Source organism: Scleropages formosus, chromosome 5 (genome assembly GCF_900964775.1).
Source record: "Scleropages formosus chromosome 5, fSclFor1.1, whole genome shotgun sequence".
Classification (NCBI taxonomy): domain Eukaryota; kingdom Metazoa; phylum Chordata; class Actinopteri; order Osteoglossiformes; family Osteoglossidae; genus Scleropages; species Scleropages formosus.
In genome coordinates this window covers 179404-200418 of record NC_041810.1, presented here as the reverse complement: position 1 = coordinate 200418, position 21015 = coordinate 179404, and the positions used below count along the sequence as shown (strand labels likewise).

The following is a 21015-nucleotide window of genomic DNA, read 5'->3' as shown; positions in this document are numbered from 1 at the left end:
GGTTTGCAGAGACATCATTTCACTGGCTCTACAAACAGAAACGCGCTGTGAGTCCGCGCCGCTGCTGCTGCCGCCGCCAGTGGGACCTCGGCCTTCCTTACCTTTCCCACGCCAGCATGGGCGTGACCCATCTTCACCACCGCTGGGAGGAGGGGCATTGACACCTGAAAGAACAAGGACAGGGACAAACATTAGCTGAGCAGAAAACCCTCGCTTGTACTGTGTTTCAGAATCTTGTCCTCCACATTCTACTGTTGTTATTTACTTTACACTTAAATTTATTCATTTATCTGATTCCTTTTTTCATACAAGGGGGCACGGTGGTGCAGTGGGCTTGGCTAGATCCTGCTCTCTGGCAGGTCTGGGGTTCCAGTCCCGCTTGGGGTGCCTTGTGATGGACTGGCGTCCTGTCCTGGGTGTGTCCCCTCCTCTTCTAGCCTTGCGCCCTGTGATGCCGAGTTTGGCTCCGGCTTGTCGCGACTCCGCTTGAGGCAAGCGGGTTCAGACATTGTGTGTGTGTGTGTGTGTTTTTCCATAGTAACTTATAATGCTAAGCTACTTACAGTGATAGAATAGAATATACTTTATTGTTCCTTTCCAGGGAAATTTGTCTTGGACACCATGACATGGCCAGTGCACAACACTGGACTCACATAAAACAATACACGCCCTAACATACAGTTAAGAAAATAAAAAATTAATTAAAAAAAATAAATAAACAACATTCAGAGTTTAAAAACCTCTATATACCAGTCTAAAACCTCAGTTTTGGAATTCCTTATTTAATAATTTAACTGCAGTTGGCACAAAAGAATTCTTGATTTGATTTACACATCAAAATTCTGAATCGTCTCCCTGAGGGTAACATGACCCATTTATAGAGCAGAGTAATTTTACTGTATCTGTTCACTGTAAGTACATTACTCAAGGGTATTTACAGCAGGCGGTGGGACTAAAACACACAAGAGAAACACGTGATGCTCAATGGTCCTCAGTACAGTAACAGTAATGTAAACATTTACTGTGTATTAGACTACAGGATGTGGGAAATCTTCGTTATTATGGAAGCTCATTTTAAAATTAAAAGCCCGTGTGGCATGACTGTATACACATTTCACAAGAGTACAGCATACTGTACATGGAAGGGGCACTCACAGTGATTTACAGCAACACTGCAGTAATGGGTGTCACATAGACCTACAGGTAGAGCTCTGATTCATATCATAGTACTCAAAAGCAGTTAAGAATATATCTTTATCGATCTGTAAAGGGTCAGATCAACTCTTTACATGTTAAAATACATATAGTATTATTTTCCTTTCTAACTGTTGATGTCATTCATATAGTCTCATATAATAATTTCACTTTCAATAAAGCTCAGTGGAAGAATCTTAAGAGTAAAAATGTATATAAACTCAAAATACCTGTATAGATAAACTCATACTGCCATGATGCGCTGTGGGTGTTATTTTATGTGAGACGTGTAGAGGCTTAACAGTGAGGTCTGCCCCCGCCAGTGAGGGCCGTTTACTGTACATGGAACAGACTCACGGTGCGAGCAGCATCCCAGACTGCGACTCACCACACACACATCTCACTTTCACTGGGCAAACACAGCTCCTTGGAGGCCCTTAAATTTTCTGGGAGTTTAAACATATCCAAAGTGACAACTGTTTGATGAGTAATAATATACACGCTGGGTCTTCGACTCAACCTGTAACTTGAGTTGTTTGAAATTCTGACCAGCACGTCATTGTCAATAAAGGTTTAATAACACAGACGTCCCTCAATTTCTTCACACGTGATATTCCACAAAAACCTCAGATAAACTTGAGCAGAGTTCTTCACCTTGTTATTGATCACCAACACGCAGGAACTCCAGACACAAGCTGTAAGCAGTGTGAAAGTGAGTTGAATTACTCAGGTCAAACACTGCTAGACTATTTCTGTGTGTTTTACAGCTTGATGCAGAACCGCAGGTGATGTTTGCTCTGCAACAAACTAATCTTTGAAAACAGACGAGTGAAGAAAAATTTAAATAAATGGAAAAATCATTGCACCTTCAAATATTTGTAACCCATGCATTCAGTCTGCAGCGCAGATGTATAGCTTTCTTAGGTTAAATATTATGCTTAACTAAAATTTTACACAATGGCACCGTCAAGCAGAAGCAGTGTGATAAACTGACATACGTGGAGGTGCACATCAGGACGACGTACGGTTGTGGTTCTGTTGGCACTTCAGTTCAACTCATTTTTATAGAGTTCTCACACAGTGACACAGAGTGCTGTACAAAGGATCAAGAGACATAGAAATAATATAAAGAAAAGTTTACCTGCAAATTAAATTACTATAACAACTATAATAGGATGTACTTTAAAAGGGCCCTCTTGCGGACCGTACCTGAGCGTGCTGTCTCAGACCAGCAGCCCATCACGAACCCACTGAGAAGTACAGCCTACTGGTTAGGACAGTATTATGCCCCTCGGGAACATATTAAACAATGAGACAGAACTGCTCATAAAGACTGGCGTTTCCGTTCCGTCGCTGCCAATCTATAAACAGTCGGACTTTGGAGACACATTAGTGTTTGTACAGGTCCCAAAGCCGCCCACAACACTGCAGAAAACACAAGAGCTCAACAGTTTCCTTAAAATAGAGGAACAACAGATGTTCAGTAAAGAATCCATCTGCTCAAGAGACATGAGCTCTATATTACTTTACCGCCATGCCAGGAAAAATATCCAGGGGAAATTCTTAATGGGAATTATGCAGTCGCTAACAGCGGTGACCGCGACCACTTTTGACTGGCATTCCCCCGGATCTCACTGCACACCTAACCCAATACCTAATTTAATGCCATTATTTTGTCTTTATGTCTTCCCTTTGTTCCATCTACATGTCTCCAGGAACAGTATCTTTGGCTGAAGACCACAGACACAGAGCAATTCAGCATGAATAGTAATGGCATTATATTAAAAAGTAACTGTTGCTTCTGGATGCACTCATTCCTTTTCCCATATTAATGTTTTCCTACACTTTCCACATGACATTAGAAGGCCGTTAATTTCTTTTAAAAAACAGGTAGAAGGCAGCAGGTGCCGTAGTTTTTGGAATTAGAGCCTCTGGACTGGAAGGTTACAGGTTCAAATACCACTTCCTTCTGTAGTGCTCTTGATCAAGTATACTTACCCTGAAGTGATATAGTAAAAATTAACCAGGGGTACAAATGGATAAACTGGTGTAGGCTGCTTTGAGGAAAATGGTCATATAAATGTGGGGTTTAATGCTCAGCACTGTTTTAAAAGGATAATTCAATGAGTGCATACTATAAATATAAATAACATCATGAACCAAAATGTTTTCAATTACTTTTTGCTTTCTTCCGTAGATTAATTTTACAGGAGCAATTCCAGGTAGAGCAGCCTCCCCAGGAACTTGAACTTGTAAGCCAACAAGCCTCAACCAAATTATCTGTTAATGAAAAACACCAAAACATATTACATTTTTTTTGTATGCAAGGCCACAGCACACATCCTGCGGAAACAGCACCAGATTGCTTTGCATAGAACTCTGCCAAGACCCGATGTTTTCCCGGTGTTTACAAAGTGCTTGTGGGGCGACATACACATCCATCTTTCCTCAGGTCAATTTGTCACTGGGGCTGGGAACAGGTGCTGGTACCTCAACCTGATGGAGCACTGGCAGCTGTCGTGGCTTTCCTTATGATCAATGACCACGGGGGGGGTGCGGTGGCGCAGTGGGTTGGACTGTGTCCTGCTCTCTGGTGGGTCTGGGGTTCAAGTCCTGCTTGGAGTGCCTTGCGATGGACTGGCGTCCCGTCCTGGGTGTCTCCCCTCCCCCTCCAGCCTTACGCTCTGTGTTGTTGGGTTAGGCTCTGGCTCCCCGCAACCACATATGGGACAAGCAGTTCAGACAATGACCACAGGGGTGGAGCAAGAAGTCAAATAAGTTCAACATTTTTTCAAGGAGTGTCACAGAAGCCACTTCCCTCCGAGTGCCTTACAAAGCGCCGCGAATGACAAAATAATGAGTCACTGTATCTACCACGGTCTACTGAGTATGATCGCTATACCTCCGGGTATATATGAGCATGTGGTCATGGGCACCATAGCATGTGGAATGAACTTAGTGCCCCTGGATGCCGTACGATACCATATTTACATCTGAGTTACATCATCCCTTGAGACTGCCCCGTGTGAAAGGCAGGCAGACGGACAGCCTACACCTGGTGAGCTCACAGCATTAAGGAGACACTTGTTGGCCTCCTCCAAGGATAGCCCCTTCAGACAAACACAGCTATGTATGGAAATATTACTGAAATACCTACGCCATGCAGACCCCACATGCTGTACATATATATGAGTTCTTTGCTCCAAGCTCTCATACTTGGCCACTGGAATCATGTTTCAAGAATATGCCACTTCCTAAAAAATTAAAACACATCAAGAGCCCCTATGAGCTAGAACAGAAACATGGTTCATTTTAGGAAGACTGTTCAGACCCAGAGGGGTTCACAAGTTCACGTGCCGATTCCCTCCGTAAGCATCCACTGAGTCCATTCAGTTTGAAGTTGCAATGGTTAAGGGACCAAACAAGTTCATATGCTAAACAGAAGGCTCACCATGATACTGCTCAACACACACGGTTTCAGAAAACAGTACAGTACTGGTGTAAAATATGAACGCACATGGGCAATCCCTGCATGGGATCCATGTGTTTCCTTCACCTATGGGAGCTACTGGAGAAGAGCCTCATTTCCTGATCACACTTATTCAGCAAATGTTCACCAAAATGTTTCACTTCTGCTGTGTGCTCTGGGCAAAGTATGAAGAAAGTAAAGAGAGAAAAAAAAACACCAGAGTTCCTCTGTACGTGGGAGTCTTTCTGCCAGTCTGAGCTTTACAATGAACAGTCTTATCATTTGGAAAATTCAGAGTTGAGACACAGTGTATACATTGTATATACAGGTAATTATGCCTATAAAATACTGTTATGATCACAAAATTGGACTGGATGAAAGAAGAAGTGAGGGGACCTTCATGCTCACTTGGCCTGCATCCTGCGGTGGGAGGACATTTACATTTATTTATTTAGCAAACACTTTTCTCCAAAGCAACTTACAATGGATGCTATGTAGTGTTATGAGCCCACACACCTTATTCACCGTGGTGACTTACACTGCTAGATACACTGCTTATGATGGGTCACTCCTCTATACATCAGTGGAACACACACACTCTCTCTGTCACTCACACACTATGGGTCAACAATCCACCTGAACGGCATGTCTTTGGACTGTGAGAGGAAATCAGAGAACCCAGATTAAACCCACACAGACACAGGGAGAACATGCAAACTGCACACAGACTGAGTGGGGATCGAACCCACCTTCTCTCGCACCAGGTGCTATGAGACAGCAGCACTACTCACTGTGCCACTATACAAAAACGTGTGAATATGTGTTCCCTTCGGTCCAAACGTTGTGGGAACATAAAGGAGGAAAGCTCAACCACTTGTTACCTTACCATTATTATGATTGTGATTATGATATTATTAGTGTGTGAGTGACAGAGAGAGTGTGTTTCACTGATGTACGGATGAGTGACCAAGTGTAAGTAGTGCATCTAGCAGTGTAAGTCACCATGGTGAATAAGGTGTGTGGGATGATAACACTACATAGAGTTCACTAGAAGTTGCTTTGGAGAAAAGCGTCTGCTAAGAGAATAAATGTAAGTGTACTTACGCCTGTCTGTCCAAATATTATGAGCTTAACCAAAACAAAATAATATCTTCTCTCTGAACTGTTTTCAGAAACCAGTGCAGTCCCAGTAATGGCAGTTGCCGGTTCTTTTTTGACCAGGTTGTCACGGATACTCTTCTCTTTTTCACCCCTCACACAGTGAGGATGCTGCAGATGCGGTGCTGTTTCATTTTCCCTTTCAAACGCTTGGCTCAAAGTCATAATATATTTCAACTGAAATAAACCAGCTCCCCGGTGCTCTCACATCACCACACTATATAAACAACAATGTTTATTCTCAGGCTTTGTGCTGGAAATAAATACCACAATATTTATACAATGGAGCGCCCAATTTTATATATGTTGTAAAACACTGTTGTGCACAGCAAATATATTGGGTCTGCAGTGAACTAGAAATCCCCATCACCTCCCAATTAATACAATGCACAATAAATATGAAAGCAGTAAAAGCTAGACTACTTTCATCCCACTCACATAAACAGATTTGTGAAAAGCCTTTGAGTCTCAGGGCTTGTGAGGCTGCGGAGTGTAAGAGGATGGAGATGCCGCAGGTGTCGGGCCTCCTCGATCCGCAGAGCAAAGAGACAGTTGACAGCGACGAGCTCCTCGCCCTGACTCGCTTCATGAAACACGCCTGAGTGTCACAGCACCTCCTTCATAGTTTCTCTTTAAATTACTGCTGGCAACTTCAGCGAGATCCTCCCCACCAAAATCCAGATACTGGTCCACAGTCTCTCAACCCAAAATGTCTGGAGCCAGATGTGTTTTGGAATTGAAAATTTTTCAGATTTTAGAAATGCAATACAAGGGTAATATCGGGAATATATCACCCCCACAATCAAGCACATACATATGATTATTAACACTAAATGGGATTAATAAATACTACTAATTGTATTGCAGTTTATTTATATAGTAATAAATACACTGGTAAATGAAATAGTGAGAAAAAAATAGGCTGTAAATACTCAAGCACTGGGGGCGCGGTGGTGCAGCGGGTTTGGCCTGTGCCTGCTCTCCGGTGGGTCTGGGGTTCGAGTCCCGCTTGGGGTGCCTTGCAACGGATTGGCGTCCCGTCCTGGTGTGTCCCCTCCCCCTCCAGCCTTGCGCCCTGTGTTGCAGGGTTAGGCTCTGGCTCGCCGCGACCCCGCTTGGGATGAGCGGTTTCAGACAATGTGTATGTATGTGTGTGTGTGTGTGTGTGTGTGTGTGTGTGTGTGTGTGTATACTCTAGTACTTCTTATATCTAAGGAAACAGTTCAGTAAGACTTCAAACAAACAGAAAGTCAAACTAAGCTAAATACCTGTACATATACATGGAATAAATGTTCATTACATCTGTCTGTGTCAGGATATTGGAGAAGAGGGAATGTCAGTATTGCCGTCGACATCAACAGGTATGGATTTTACAGGATCTTTCCACATTAGACACCCACCCCCAGGCGACCCGGACAGAGTTGATCAGACCCAGCCTGCGCCCAGGTAACCCTACCTTGAACCCACAGCTCACCCCTTCTTATCCACAGCTGTCTAGATGTCCTATTCACAGCTTTGGTAGCAAACGTTCATGGCTTTCTACCGCTGTTGCATGTGACACCCAACACACTGTAGGTCCTAAACCAAGACTTCCCTGCAGACTCCCTGTAGCCTACTGTGATGGGCACACACCTTACCCTGGTACCCTTCAGGAGCTGTAAGACAGCAGAGAGACAGGAGCGCTGCCTTCCCCAGTCAGCCCTCACCTGCCAGCCTTATACGACCACCAAGATCCCAGCCACCTCCTGCTGTCAAAGCCCTCAGCAAGGTACTGACTTGGAATTGATATGGAAAAAATGACCTTGCTGGATAAACTGGGAAACAATGCTGTGATTCACCTTGGTGAGTAATTTCAGCTACATGAGTGAACAACAATAATTCCAAATAATAATCCAGCACAAGATTCTGAACACCCGTCCATACTTTCGGTAAGAGGAGGCTATGGGGCACTACTAGGACACACGGGGCCACCAGCATTAATTCGACCGATGAGAACATAAATATCAAACACGAGCCCATAAGGCTAGGACGCCACTCTTAAATTTATTTTCATTTCTCCATGTGGACTTTTATGAGTTCTGTTTTTCATGTCATCCATGCTTCTAAACAGGAGAACAGCTTCTTCTTTCTCCCTTTCCCAGTGTCTTGGCAGTGTTACCTTTCATTATGATGCACACTTTTCTGATGACTAAATTCAACCAATGAAGTATTGCACTGATAGGGATCTTATCTTATCCCCCAGGACAAGGGAGTCTCAGCACTGTGGTGAAACAGTGGAGCCCACGCACCCTTTCCCACCATCTTCCCATTGCAGTGAACCCATGTGTGTGTCATTTATTTACATTTATTCATTCAGCTGATGCTTTTCGCCAAAACAAATTACACTGTTAAGGTTACACTTATTACAAGCCGACAATTATTTACCCATTTACACAGCTAAGTAATTTTACTGGAGCAATTTAGGGGAAGTACCTTGCTCAAGGACACTACAGCCAGAGGTGGGTACTGAACCTGTAATGTTTGGAGCCAAAGCAGAAGCGCTAACCACTACACTACCAGCTGTTTATGGAAGGGGGGGGGGGGGGGTTCTACTATAAATCAGTGGTAACTGTGTGCAGTTTGCATGTTCTCCCCATTTCTGCATGGGTTTCCTCTCACAGTCCAAAGACATGCTGATCAGGTAGATTGGTGACTAAGTCACCCATAGCGAGTGTGTGACAGAAAATGTGTTTCACTGATGTGTGGATGAGCAACTCATTGTAAGTAGTGTATCTAGCAGTGTAAGTCACCTTGGTGAATAAGGTGTGTGGGCTCATAACACTACATAGTGGTCAATGAAAGTCACTTTGGAGGAAAGCGTCTGGAAAATTAAGTAACGTAATTCATGTGGGCACGTGCGCAAAGTGTTTACAGAGAATTTCTTTGAGCGCACCCTGGCTCTTCGGACCATTTACTGCAATGATATTTGGCAGATTCTATAAACTCAATGTCATGTTTTTTTCTTAAAAGCAGCACCTGCATATGGGGTGGAACAATACTACGACAGCAAGACTCGCGGATGAACACTGTTGACCTCCGTACTTGTCCACGTCCAAATCTTTCTTACATTTGCCATTATCTATGGGGTGCTCTGCTCGTCAAATGAAAGGTATTTCCTGTGACTCACCCCTGGGCCCCTTTCTGCCCACGGCACAAGCACCAGGCCCCTCTCCCCTGTCACCATATGAGCGGATGCGTCTCACACCGCACGTCAATTTCAGAAAAGGCAAAACGTGGCAAGGGTGAGGGACAGGTGCACTTTGTCCCACCGAGTATGAGGACACAACTACTTTATACGTTTAACTTTTATTTACAGGTTTAACACACAATTCAGGGACCACGGTCGAGACTGCAACCTGAATCCTTTCTTGGCCCAATCGTAACCCACGCTGGTGCCAACTCATGAACGCACTAAAACACCAGAAAAGAGTGAGCCCAAATATTTGCTGTGGACACTGTAAATCCAGTGTAGAATCACTGTACAACACAAAAACTTTGAAGCCCAGACACTGCATTTCCTCGCTGATACGGCTGTGTTGCACTGATGAGATACTGACAATCCAGCGGTGTAACAACTTAAATATTAGTAATAGTACTTTGAGCATTAACACCCAGACATACATATGATAAATTACTAAGAATGATGTCATACACATTTATTGGGGTTTATTGTAATTATTGAACAGGGGGTGCGGTGGTGCAGTGGGTTGGACCGGGTCCTGCTCTCCGGTGGGTCTGGGGTTCGAGTGCCGCCTGGGGTGCCTTGCAATGGATTGACATCCTGTCCTGGGTGTGTCCCATCCCCCTCCGGCCTTACGCCCTGTGTTGCCGGGTAGGTTCTGGTTCCCTGCGACCCCGTATGGGACAAGCGATTCAGAAGATGTGTGTGTGTGTGTGTGTGTGTGTGTGTGTGTGTGTGTGTGTGTATTTGGGGGTCACACCCCTCTCCCCTCCTTATTCCCCCTAGGCAATGATCATCAAGGCCATAAATAGACGAATTAAGATATTCCCGGGCTCCACTACTCTAAAAAAAGCCCATGAGCTCATGCTCTTACTCATGTGTTTACACGATCTCTCCGCCATGTGCCGATAAACGCAGGAAAAGAGATGGAAAGCAGAAAACAACCCCATAATAAAGGCGGCCTTTGTGAGCGCCTTCCCAAACCCCGCCCCCCTCGGCCCGTCATACGTAAGTCACTGGCGCGTCCTGATTGGCTCGCCGCCGCTGGCTCAATTGGACGTGGGCGGCGCCCTCGCCTCGCGCACTATAAACCTGTTTGCAGCGCGCTCGTGGAACAGTAATTGCGCGCGGGGGCTGGGGTTTTGTTAGCAAGGCGAGTGAATTAATAAGAGCAAAAGAAATTAAAACTAGAAAGAATAAAAGACAGTAAGTGCGCACTCCTGCCCTGTGCCGTTCTCCCGGAGTCTCATATGCGGCGCGTTGGCGGAGGGATGCGACGACTGTGTGCGGCGCTGCTGTGCCTGTGCGCGCTGGGCGCGCTGCGATCGAGCCCGTCGGCTGACGCGTGCTCGTGCCTGCTTACGCACCCGCAGGACGCGTACTGCAGCTCGGACATCGGTAAGGAGCTTGTCACTCGCACACAGCGCGGGCATTTTCACTGTACTACTGCAGGGTGCGCACGTCGAGCGGGTGGGATTCGAACAAACAACCTCCCGAGCGTGGTAGAGCAGCCCAGGAGCGCGCGCTGCGTGCCGTCTCTGAGCGCGTCTCGCACCGAGTACCAGTGAAATAGGAACCACGCGGAGGGTTGTGGGTTCGAATCCCACCGCCGGTTGTAGTATCCTAGACCAAAGTACTGACTCTAAATTGATAGAGTAAAAATTACACAGCTTGTAAGTGCCATAATAATAGTTGGAGCTGTTTCATGAATGAAGTTCAGGTGAAGCAGGTCCTGCCTAGATACTGCCCTGGAGGTGTCCCACTTGCCATCCTCCTCCTAAACCATGACAAGAGTGTATAACAGTGGGAACCAGGCCTGGGGGGGGGGCCCACTTGTCAGGACAATAAATACAAAGCAGAGGAGACACACATGTGCATGCATGCACACACACATTTACTGACTTTAAAGGATGTGCTCATAGGGACTCATTGCACCAGATGGACACAGTCAAGGTGCTGAGGAATACAGTCACTGACAGCTGCATGAAACCAGTCTCATCCGACTTCTTTGTTCAAGTCCCCTTGAAGTGTCACGCTACCTACATTGATTCAGCCTTTTATACAGCAGGGTGATGTGTACTATACTGATTCAGGGTAAATGGCTTAAAATGAGTGGCATGGTGGCACAGCGAATAGTGCTTTTGTCCCATAGCACCAGGGTGGTGTGAGAGGACATGGGTTTGAGCCCCACTCAGTCTTTGTGGCGTTTGCATGTTCTCATTCTGCATTGATTTCTGGGTGCTCTGGTTTCCTCCCACAGTCCAAAGACATGCTGTTCAGGTTCACCCATTTTGTGTGTGAGAGTGTTCCACTGCTGTATGGATGATTGATCCATTATAAGTAGTGTATCTCGCAGCGTAAGTTACTTTGGTGAATAAGTGTGTGGGCTGATAACACCACATAGAATTCACTGGAAGCTGCTTTGGAGAAATGCGTCTGGTAAATAAATGTAAGAGTACTGCACATTGGGTTTTGAACCAACAACCTTCAAAGTGCAAGCCAACAGCCCTAACCACTCTATCTGCTGCTGGCTTAACTAATGAGACCATATGTCTATTCTAAAATGTACAAGAATACTGACACTGTACCATACCACTGTATACTGTTTTGAAATAACGATTTGCATGTGGACTGATCATTCTGACTGATACATTCATTTTTACTGGGAGCATTATAGCTGAATGTCCCTAGCTATTCTTTTATACACATGTGAAGTATATAAAGGCTGAGCTGCACAATGTGTAGCACACTTCAGATCTCTGTATGAGTGTTACAGCAGAAGTGCTGCATTTTTCATTCCCCCCCCCCCCTGCTGGAAAACATGACTCTGGGCCATTAGCGCCCTTTGCAAAGTGGTTGTTTCTAAACCAGCCCGTTTCCACTCTTCACTCACATCACTTGCTGCACCACAACAGTGGGCTTCATAACAAACTCAGCCTTTACTTTTTTTACACATCTGTTTATCTGGCTCATCTGAAAAGCCAGCTACAGTCTATGCCCTTTGCATTGATTTACCTGTTTATACAGCAGGGTTCTTTTCATGGTATCATTTAAGGGAAAATACCTTGACCTGGTGTACTGCAACAAGAGTGGGATTCAAACCCGAGTTCTGAGTGGAAGGCAGCAACTTTTAATTTATAACACAGCTGAAGTGAATATCAATACACAAAAGACATTTACTGGATAACTAGATAACTAATTTGGTTCATTTTTAATTCTCATTAGAGATGGCTTTTTTAAAACTATTTAAGGAGTGCATTCACTTTTATCTTGTTTAGCTATTATGTATCCTTACAGAATAATGTACTTTAAAAGAATGACTAATGTACTATACTGTATTACTCATTACATTTTTTGTATTTTTAACCTTATTGCACATGTTATGAAATGCACAGTGTAGACAGGAGGCTTGCTTTTGTGATTCTTGCTTGTATTTAGGGCAGATGAGCCAGTTTCGTGCTGTGTGGAAAGGCAGAGGAGGGACGTGCAAAGACACACGACACACATGGGTCCTCTGACATCAGCGCACGTGTGTGCGCACATGTGGCAGTGATGGATCACACCTGGTCAAGTTCTGCAGAGCTGTTTACTGAGGCACAGTGTGTCTGAAAATGATGTTCCCTCACTACTTTGGGCTACACTTCCGTGTCAATCGCCCGCTGTTACCCCCTACCAACCACTTGCATTCTATGGTCTCTTAGCTGGATAATAAACCACAAGTGCGTATGTAAAAACAAAATACTATTTTGTCATGGGTGCAGTGGTGCAACGGGTTTGACTGGATCCTGCTCTCCAGCGGTCTGGGGTTTGAGTCCCACTTGGGGTGCCCTGCGATGGACTGGCATCCCATCCTGGGTGTGTCCAGTCTTGCGCCCTGTGTTGCTGGGTTAGGCTCCAGTTTGCCATGACCCTGCTTGGGACAAGCGGTTTCAGACTGTTTTGTTTAGCCACACCTCCAAATGGCCTGTGATCACAGTGCCTTCTCAATATGATGAAACAAAGTGTAAATATTCTGCTCAGACATGAGGTCAGTGCAGTGAAATTCTCTTAAGTGAGCTATGCACAAAGAAATACTATGAAGAGCCTCACAGCACTTATGCCTGCGCACCCATCAGATGGATGTTCAGCGCCATGTGCTCTTGAGGGGACAGGAAGCATGAAGCACCGCGGCCTGTCAAACACCCCTATTCTGTAATGTGTCTGTGGATTGCTCTCTTTGGTTCATGCCAATGTACCACAGTACTGTGTAGAAGTGCTACTTGGGGACCTGTGGGAAGCACAGGGGGTTGAGACAGACACTCTGGCAGTCGTGTGTGTGTGTGTGTGTGTGTGTGTGTGTGTGTGTGTGTGTGTGTGTGTGTGTGTGTGTGTGTGTGTGTGTCGGGGGGGGGATGTTCTTTGTAAGTGTAGACTGAGAACAGCAAGAGGTGCCCTACCAGTGGAGTGCAGCTCCCAGGCCTGGTGATGGATGTCCCTGGCGGGCGTGAGCAGAATGGTGTAAACAGTGCTTTGTGCGCCTCCACAGGGCTTGGGAAGTGAGGGGTGCTGAACGCCAGGCTGCTCTCTGGAGCACCATCGGCCCCAAACCCAGTGTCCTCCTGGGAGGGCACAGGTGACATTTGCAGGATATTGCCTTTACTTGCTGTTGTGCACCTGGTAGAAGCCAACTGGACTTTGTGCAGGACAAAGTCTCACATAAATTGTGACAGAGTCCTTGTAGACAAGGAGAACCCCCATGTGTCCCTCCAAGGGCCATACCTCCTGAGTCACACATCACTCTGCAGTGGGGCTTAGGGACATGGGGTGGGTCTGGCAGCATGTTCTGCTAGAGCTCCACATGGAGCTGTTTGGTGAGCTGCTGGTACTGGTCGGAGTGGAGTCGGGCACCTGGTCAGTAAACGGATACTGCCAAACTGGAAGTCACTGGAATGCCAATGCTGCAAGCTGGAGGTCAAAGAAAGCAGAAGTGGGGCGCTGGTAGTCGGGGATGAGTCTCGGGGCTCTGCAGTGGGACACCAGTAGGTGAAGTGGAGGTTTAACTCTGGGCCACTTGACTAGCCGGCAGTCATTCTCCCCCTTTCTGAGTGCTGACGGGGCTGCGTTGCTGCACATCCTGATACTTTATGGTACATCAATCACATTGACCCTGGTACTCAAGGTGTATACAAGCTGCATGCTGAGATTATGATAATGTCCTGGTGCTACCCACCTTGCACTAGAAATAAACAGTACTTGTTACACACCCCGTATGTGCAGAGCTGCGTACGGGCCGGAGGCAAAATGCAGTGGTTCAAAGACAAAGGTGAGCATCGCCCTCATCGCCAAGTGTTTGTTTCAGCAATCATCACTTCCTCACGCACTTCCCTTACAGCCATAAATAATGCCCTCAATAGTTGTTCCTTCTGGTACCAGTGTAAAATGCAGCTGTACTGCTGCAGTGCACCAGTTTACACATTACACTTATTTAGCAGACACTTTTCTCCAAAGCGCCTTACGATGGATACTAGGTAGTGTTACCAGCCCACACACACCTTAGTCACCAAGGTGACTTGCACTGCTAGATGCACTACTTGTACTGGGTCACTCATCCATACATCAGTGGAATCAGTTCTGAACATCTGTAGCTGCATCATCTTGTCAATTGCAACCTTAGCCTTAGAGCCATAAATCCAATGCATATCAAGTACTTCCATGGTGTTTACTGAAACATGGAGTGCTTCAGTTACACCTGAACACCTCACATTTATCAGGGCTCTCAGCATACAGTTTACAAGTGTAAACTGTACATGGCCCATCTTTTTTTTGTGTCTGTGAAGAACCAGAGCCAGGTAGGTGTCTAGAAGGAGACTGGTTTGACACTACTTGCAGTACCTGTTAGGACCAAGTTCAATGTTGGCCACAGATTCTCTTGAACACTGAATGAATGCAACACTGTCCCCAAGGTGCTGCTCACCTTCTGCCTGAGTAAATCCTGTGCTGAACAGTTGGGCCCATTTGAATGCCTAAAATCCAGTCCAATTTTTCCTCAAGTGTAAGGAGAAAATGGGCAAAAATGATGGCCCCACCAGTATGAGGACCTGCTCGCTACTGGTTCCCATGGATGGGGGCAGGGCCCGTCCACACTCACGCTGTGCTTTACTCTGTGTCCATAGTCATCCGTGCCAAGGTGGTGGGGAAGAAGCTGTTGAAGGATGGACCCTTTGGCACCATGCGCTACACGGTCAAACAGATGAAGGTGAGTTGCAAAACATAGCCAAGTAATGTCTCCTCTACATGGACAGAACATTGCTCAAAGCACCAGTCTTAGCTGGATTTGCGAACTTTTGGCCTAAGCCTGTGGAATGATGGTGTTAAACATTCAAATGCCTTGCACCTGCCTTTGTCTTCATGTCAGCTCTTAGGAGAAAAGCACAATGGTACTTCTGGGGACAGCATGTGCTGCACGTCACAGCCTTCACAATATGAAGCCCTTTCAGCTCTTGTATTTTCCATTTCCTGTTCTGTAATCATATAGCTCACAATGCATTTAACCTTGTGCAGATGTACAAGGGGTTCAACAAAATGCTGCACGTACAGCACATCTACACGGATGCCTCCGAGAGTCTCTGTGGAGTGAAGTTTGAAATAAACAAGTACCAGTACCTGATCACAGGTGAGTTTTCACTTCACAGCTAACACCATCTGTCTGCTCAGTGAAATATGCATTCTGCTCAGGGTTGTGCTCAGTCACCCACCAAGCTTCTTTTGGGGAAAATTAGCACAGGCGTATATGTGGTATGGTGAGGTAAAACACATACTGTATTGCCTGTATCTGCTGGACTGTCTTAACAGCACTGCCAAAGGAAATTTTCTGTAGCAATCGAGATGTAAGCTCACAGTTTGCGTGCGCATGTGGGACGAAGCAGCATTTGAACTTTCTGAGCCGTTATGAGCAGTTGTACTCCTTTGTGCAGATGATACTCCCTGCCCCTTCATTACTAAGCTCCAGCATCCTTTTGTGAAAAACAGCATTGCAGTGACTCATGTAGAAATAGTATGCTGCTTTGCTAGTACACAAATCCCAGAACCACATGCTGCTGCGTATGAATTATGGTAAATTGGTTATAAAATTGTGATTGGGATGCCGCTTGTCCTATATGATCATGGCTGTGTTCCTCTGTCCCCGTGAAGGCCGTGTGTACGAGGGCAAGGTCTACACAGGCCTGTGCAACTTCAACGAGCGCTGGGAGCGCCTGAGCCTCTCGCAAAAGAAGGGCATCAACCATCACTACCAACTGGGCTGTAACTGCAGGGTGAGTGGGGGAGTTGCCATGGGCACCAGGCCGCTAAGGCATGTGCTTCTGCTCTGAGCAGCACTCTGCTGAGAACCACGCTGACTGTGGTACACCTGGCTGGTGGTGTTTACCAGTGGCATTCAAACACGTGCAGCACAGAATATCTGGCAATATGTCACAGGTCCAGTGCAGGGATCCATGCAGTTTGTACAAGGGTAACAAGGTACACAAGATGGTACAGGCCACCTGTGGATCAGCCTAGTGTAGAGGCTGTGTCCACCTGTGAAAAAGCTATATGCGACAGAGGCTTGACACTTGTGCCTTGGAGAATTACCCAAGGAGGAGGGTATGCAATCCAATTGTTGGCAGAAGCTCAAAGATGGTACTTTAGAAAGTGACTGGAGGAAGGGAGTTTAATACCCACAATTCCATGTGTTGGACGCACCAAGGAGAGACACATTTTCTGGCAGCCTGCAGCTCTCCCTATTTCATCCTGCAGTACAGCTGCCAACATCTGCTGCAGGCATTTACTTGGGTTTAAAAATAAGGCTGCCTGCTGGAATGGTATCCCAGGAAGCTGAATGTTTTGGAGGAAGAGGTGTCATGTGGGGCAGCAGCAGGTTACTTCAAAATGCAGTGATTTAATACAAGATCTTGAGAGAAGCTGGAAGGCTGTCTGAGGCCCACTTTTAAAAAGCATGAAAGGCTGGACTCGTTATTTTAAAGCACCAATGTGTACAGATGTTTGAAGAGCAGACAGTAAAATCAACAGAGCTGCCTGTCCCAGTTGTGGTAATACCCAGCTGTGTACCACCTCCTGTCGTAAAATACCTGTTCAAAGGTGTGGCAGTAGTTAAAGATCAGAGTGCCAGTGTGTATGAACAGCTGTGAAGGTCCGCAGACCCTGGGGGGGAAAGGCATGTGAAATAACAACCTGAACATCCCGTCCTTGGCTCTTTTCACTCCCACCTGCCTTCCCTCCTTCAGAACGCTTATGTGGACCAGAACCACTTGAGACATTCACTAAGTGCTCCATTTGTTTCATCAACTGAAGGCCTGCACATGTGTATAAAGGAAAGTAAACAGCAGGGATTTTAAGTTCCTGCCAACTTTATTTTAGTTCACAAATGGGTACCTTCTCTTATTAAAGCTTGAGGAAAGTGCAGAGGAACAAAACAAAGGTCTGAATGTTGTAAAAAGCAGAAATCTGTGCCAAACAACTCAAAGGTTGATATTTTCAGACATTTCCAAAATGTGCAGTTTAATAGCTCACTCTGTATGCTCTATAGCTCCACCACTGTACTACAAGTATGCTAATTTTTTTCCCCTCCAAAGACATAGCTCAGGATACTCAGAAGTGCAACAGACTGAGTGCTTAGATGCAGAAACACAATTATTGTGCTGCATTTGTTTCATACACCCACTGTCATAGCACATATTCCACTAGATACTGGTACATGTGGTACACGAATAGGGAAATGGGTAGATAAAAAGCAACAGGGGGTGAAAGATAAGCTTACAAAGGTAGGAGATGGCGCTGAAAGCTGCTGGTTCGAGAAACTTGCATGTTGGAAGGGATTCAGCAGCTCTGAGGGACAGAAGGAACTCATTTCACCACCACAGGGCCAAAACCGAGAATGGACAGGCTTTAAATTTTGTACCTTGTAGGAGGGACAACACCATGCTGGGGGAGGACTTCCTAAAAAAAGAGGTATGAAATTTAAAGCCTGTCCACGATTGCCTTTGTCAAAAGGAATGTGCTTTTGGCCATTGCAGATCCTTCGCTGCACTGCCTGCTCACTTGCACTCCTGCCTCTTTGTGTCTGTAGATTAAAGCCTGCCACTACCTGCCTTGCTTCGTGACATCCAAGAACGAATGCTTGTGGACAGACATGCTTTCCCACTTTGGATACCCAGGCTATCAGTCCCGCCACTATTCCTGCATCCAGCAGAAGGAGGGCTACTGCAGCTGGTACCGAGGAGTGTCCTCCCGCCACAAAACCACCACCAACACTACCGACCCTTGACTGCACCCCTTACCCCCCCATAGCACTGTGAGCTGTGCCATGTCCAGGGAGCACCTTCCTCCTCACTGCTAGAGACTTCACACATAAACATGCGCAGGCAGACAGCTGACAGACACACAGGTCATCAATGCTATGCTACTGCTGATGCCCACAGCATCATACGGTTTCAAGCGCAAAGTAGTTAAGGGAACTGTCGTTGCACCAGGCCTCCCTCCATGGCAGTGCTCAAGGGGTTCAGGGTAATTTATGTAAATCTCTAACTTTCCTCCATACTATTTATCCTCTGTATTTAACAAGGTTATTGGACAGGTTGTCGCCAGTACGAGGACAATGCGAAGGGGGGTGCAGGGCCCTAGGCAACTGCATTTGTTTCAATACAACCTTTAATAAGTGAACCTGCCCTGCCTATGTATGCATCACTTGTATATACACATACAGAGTATACGCCATAACATATTTATTGATGACTTTGTCCCCTTTCTGCTGTTCTACATGTTGTAGAGGTATTCTTACAGTAACTGTCACGATTCACAGAAACAAGGATGTATTTGCTCAGTGAGGGCACCGGTTCCTCACATGCAGCTGTAAATGCTGAGACCGCTCTGCTGAATGTGAGCTTGGAGGGCAATGAACTGGTAACCCAGGCGACCCCCAAACACCATCACTGCTCAGCTGACTTGGTGACCCTGGCCTCTAATACACTATTCATCGCTTGGATAGAAGACAAAAACCCCCCACGTGTACAGCTGAGCATTTGTCTTTTGTTCAAAAGAACCTTGCTGTAAATCATGGGCTGTGTGGGGGGGGGGGAATTGTCTACTGTATTTTAGAAGAATCTTTTTGTAAGGAAAGTCTTCCAAAAAGTACTTTTTAAAACATCTGATTTTTCTTAGCAGTTTTGGTGTCATTAATTTTATAACTATAAACAATGACATGGAGAATGAAGGATGACTGTTTCTTTTTTGGATCCAAGCGTGGAGCTGCATGGAAGCCACTGCAGCATTCCTTGTATTAAAACTGTTTTTTTTTTTTTTTTTTTTTTTACTATGATTAAACAGTGTGTAAGAGTGTACGAATAAAGGTGAAGCCTTGCTCTGTGTGGTACATGGTATGCCTGACATGGGGAACATGTGGCTATGAGATCATCCCCCACTGCATGTATGAAAGATCCCAAGGGTTACCATTTCATCAAGGGACCACAGAATGTTTGACTGTTAATCTGTTTTATATTTTTATAATAAAGATTTAATGGTAAGTCAATCCTTGTTAAGTGGTTGTCTGTGGGATTTCTTTTTCAGAGCAGAAATAATTCTGTGACTTGCAGGCGTATGCCAGCTATAAGGGAACGGGTGGTACAACCCGAACCTGCAGAGGAACTCCGGAAAGGTGGGAAAGAGCAAACAGAGTATAGGCGGTAAGACGCACAGCATCACATGGTTTCAAGCGCAAAGTAGTTAAGGGAACTGTCTCTGCACGAGGCCTTTCTGCATGGCAGTCATCAAGGGTTTGAGAGAGTAATTTACGTAACTCTCTAACTTTGAGATAGTAGTATGTATCCAGTGGCCCATGAGGAAAGGCTACCATGGACATCTTCTGTACACTCCTTTCAACCTGTTCACATCAGCTCATCATAAACCCATCAGAATTTCTGTTCACGTACAGTACTTGCAGCAGTGTCCACATTTAGTTTCTCTCAGAAAAGGTTGCTCCCTTTGTGTCTTGTGCACAAGACGCACACACAGAATTATTTATCTTGGGATTGCACTTAAGTCGTGCAGGGTATATTGTAAAGTACTGCTCATTTAGTGACAATTCTGTTATTCCGCCATGACGCCTTTGCTTTGTAACACACGCAAAGTACCATGTAAAAACATCGAATTAGGCTTGACAATACAACTGAAGCCCAGCACCAGAACATTACTGGCAATAAATAAGGGATGCAACAAAGCTGAAAATTTGTAGGTGATAACTTGTCCCATGTTTTGTATTTTGCGTTAGTGGGAGGGGAAAGGGGGTTGGTGAAGAGCACGTTTCGTGTATACGTCCAGGATGCCCTACTCACCATCTGGCTGTGACTTGGGTAGAAGGTCTGCTCATTCAGAGGGAACTTCTCAGGGCCCAGCGAGCGGTAGAGCCTGATCATCTGTGAAAACTGGGCAATGCAAGAAGAGCACATCACTGACATGCAAAGTAACACTGTGCGCGCATCGCCTCATAGGACAACTTTTCTCTCAATATATTGAGTTTCATCGAAAATCTCTGTGGCACTTTACACTATTGAAGGGCAGCTGTTACAGCTCCCCTGAGGAGTGCAAATCAAAGGGAGCGAAATGCTCACGTACCACCCATGGCTTGCTGCAGAAGTTGTATATGGAAAAGAGGGAGTTGACACTGGGGACACCCCCGAACTGCAGGCCAATTACGTGGCTCCGGAAGTCCTCACCGGGGGTCATGCTATAGGCATGCTGGCGAATCAGAACAAAGTCTGGTTTGAAAGACCTGCATGGAAAGACATCGTAGACCAAACGTTTATCTACCGCTCCCTCCATTTGCACTACACTTAAAATATATAACATCGCATTTCTGATGGAATGAAACCGAATGCATGCCTACGATTTGATATGAGCTACTCACATCATGTTAATAGAGATAAAAAATGTATTCCTTGCAACA

The 21015-nt window shown here is 45.7% G+C and overlaps 2 protein-coding genes across 3 annotated transcripts in view; one reads left to right on the top strand and one right to left on the bottom strand.

The window, feature by feature from the left end:
- Positions 1–21015, bottom strand: part of syn3 (synapsin III) — a 52338-nt gene that overhangs the window by 12677 nt on the left and 18646 nt on the right. For both annotated transcript variants that reach the window (XM_018765965.1, XM_018765966.1), the window contains exons 5-7: positions 20685–20841; positions 20405–20494; positions 102–164 (exon numbers count right to left, since the gene is read on the bottom strand). In XM_018765965.1, coding sequence (XP_018621481.1) covers positions 102–164; positions 20405–20494; positions 20685–20841 — 310 coding nt within the window. The remainder of the gene's footprint in view (positions 1–101; positions 165–20404; positions 20495–20684; positions 20842–21015) is intronic.
- On the top strand, positions 10162–19414 carry LOC108942555 (metalloproteinase inhibitor 3). Its single transcript, XM_018765974.2, has 5 exons — positions 10162–10439; positions 15194–15276; positions 15582–15693; positions 16212–16333; positions 18145–19414. The coding sequence occupies exons 1-5, from the start codon at positions 10292–10294 to the stop codon at positions 18340–18342; spliced, it is 663 nt and encodes a 220-aa protein (XP_018621490.1). The 5' UTR covers positions 10162–10291; the 3' UTR covers positions 18343–19414.

Bases quoted from the DNA above. Each gene is read 5' to 3' on its own strand.
- LOC108942555 (XM_018765974.2), top strand. From the start codon at position 10,292: ATGCGGCGCGTTGGCGGAGGGATGCGACGACTGTGTGCGGCGCTGCTG. The intron at 15,277-15,581 runs GTGAGTTGCAAA...AACCTTGTGCAG, and splicing joins ACACGGTCAAACAGATGAAG to ATGTACAAGGGGTTCAACAA. The intron at 16,334-18,144 runs GTGAGTGGGGGA...TTGTGTCTGTAG, and splicing joins AACTGGGCTGTAACTGCAGG to ATTAAAGCCTGCCACTACCT.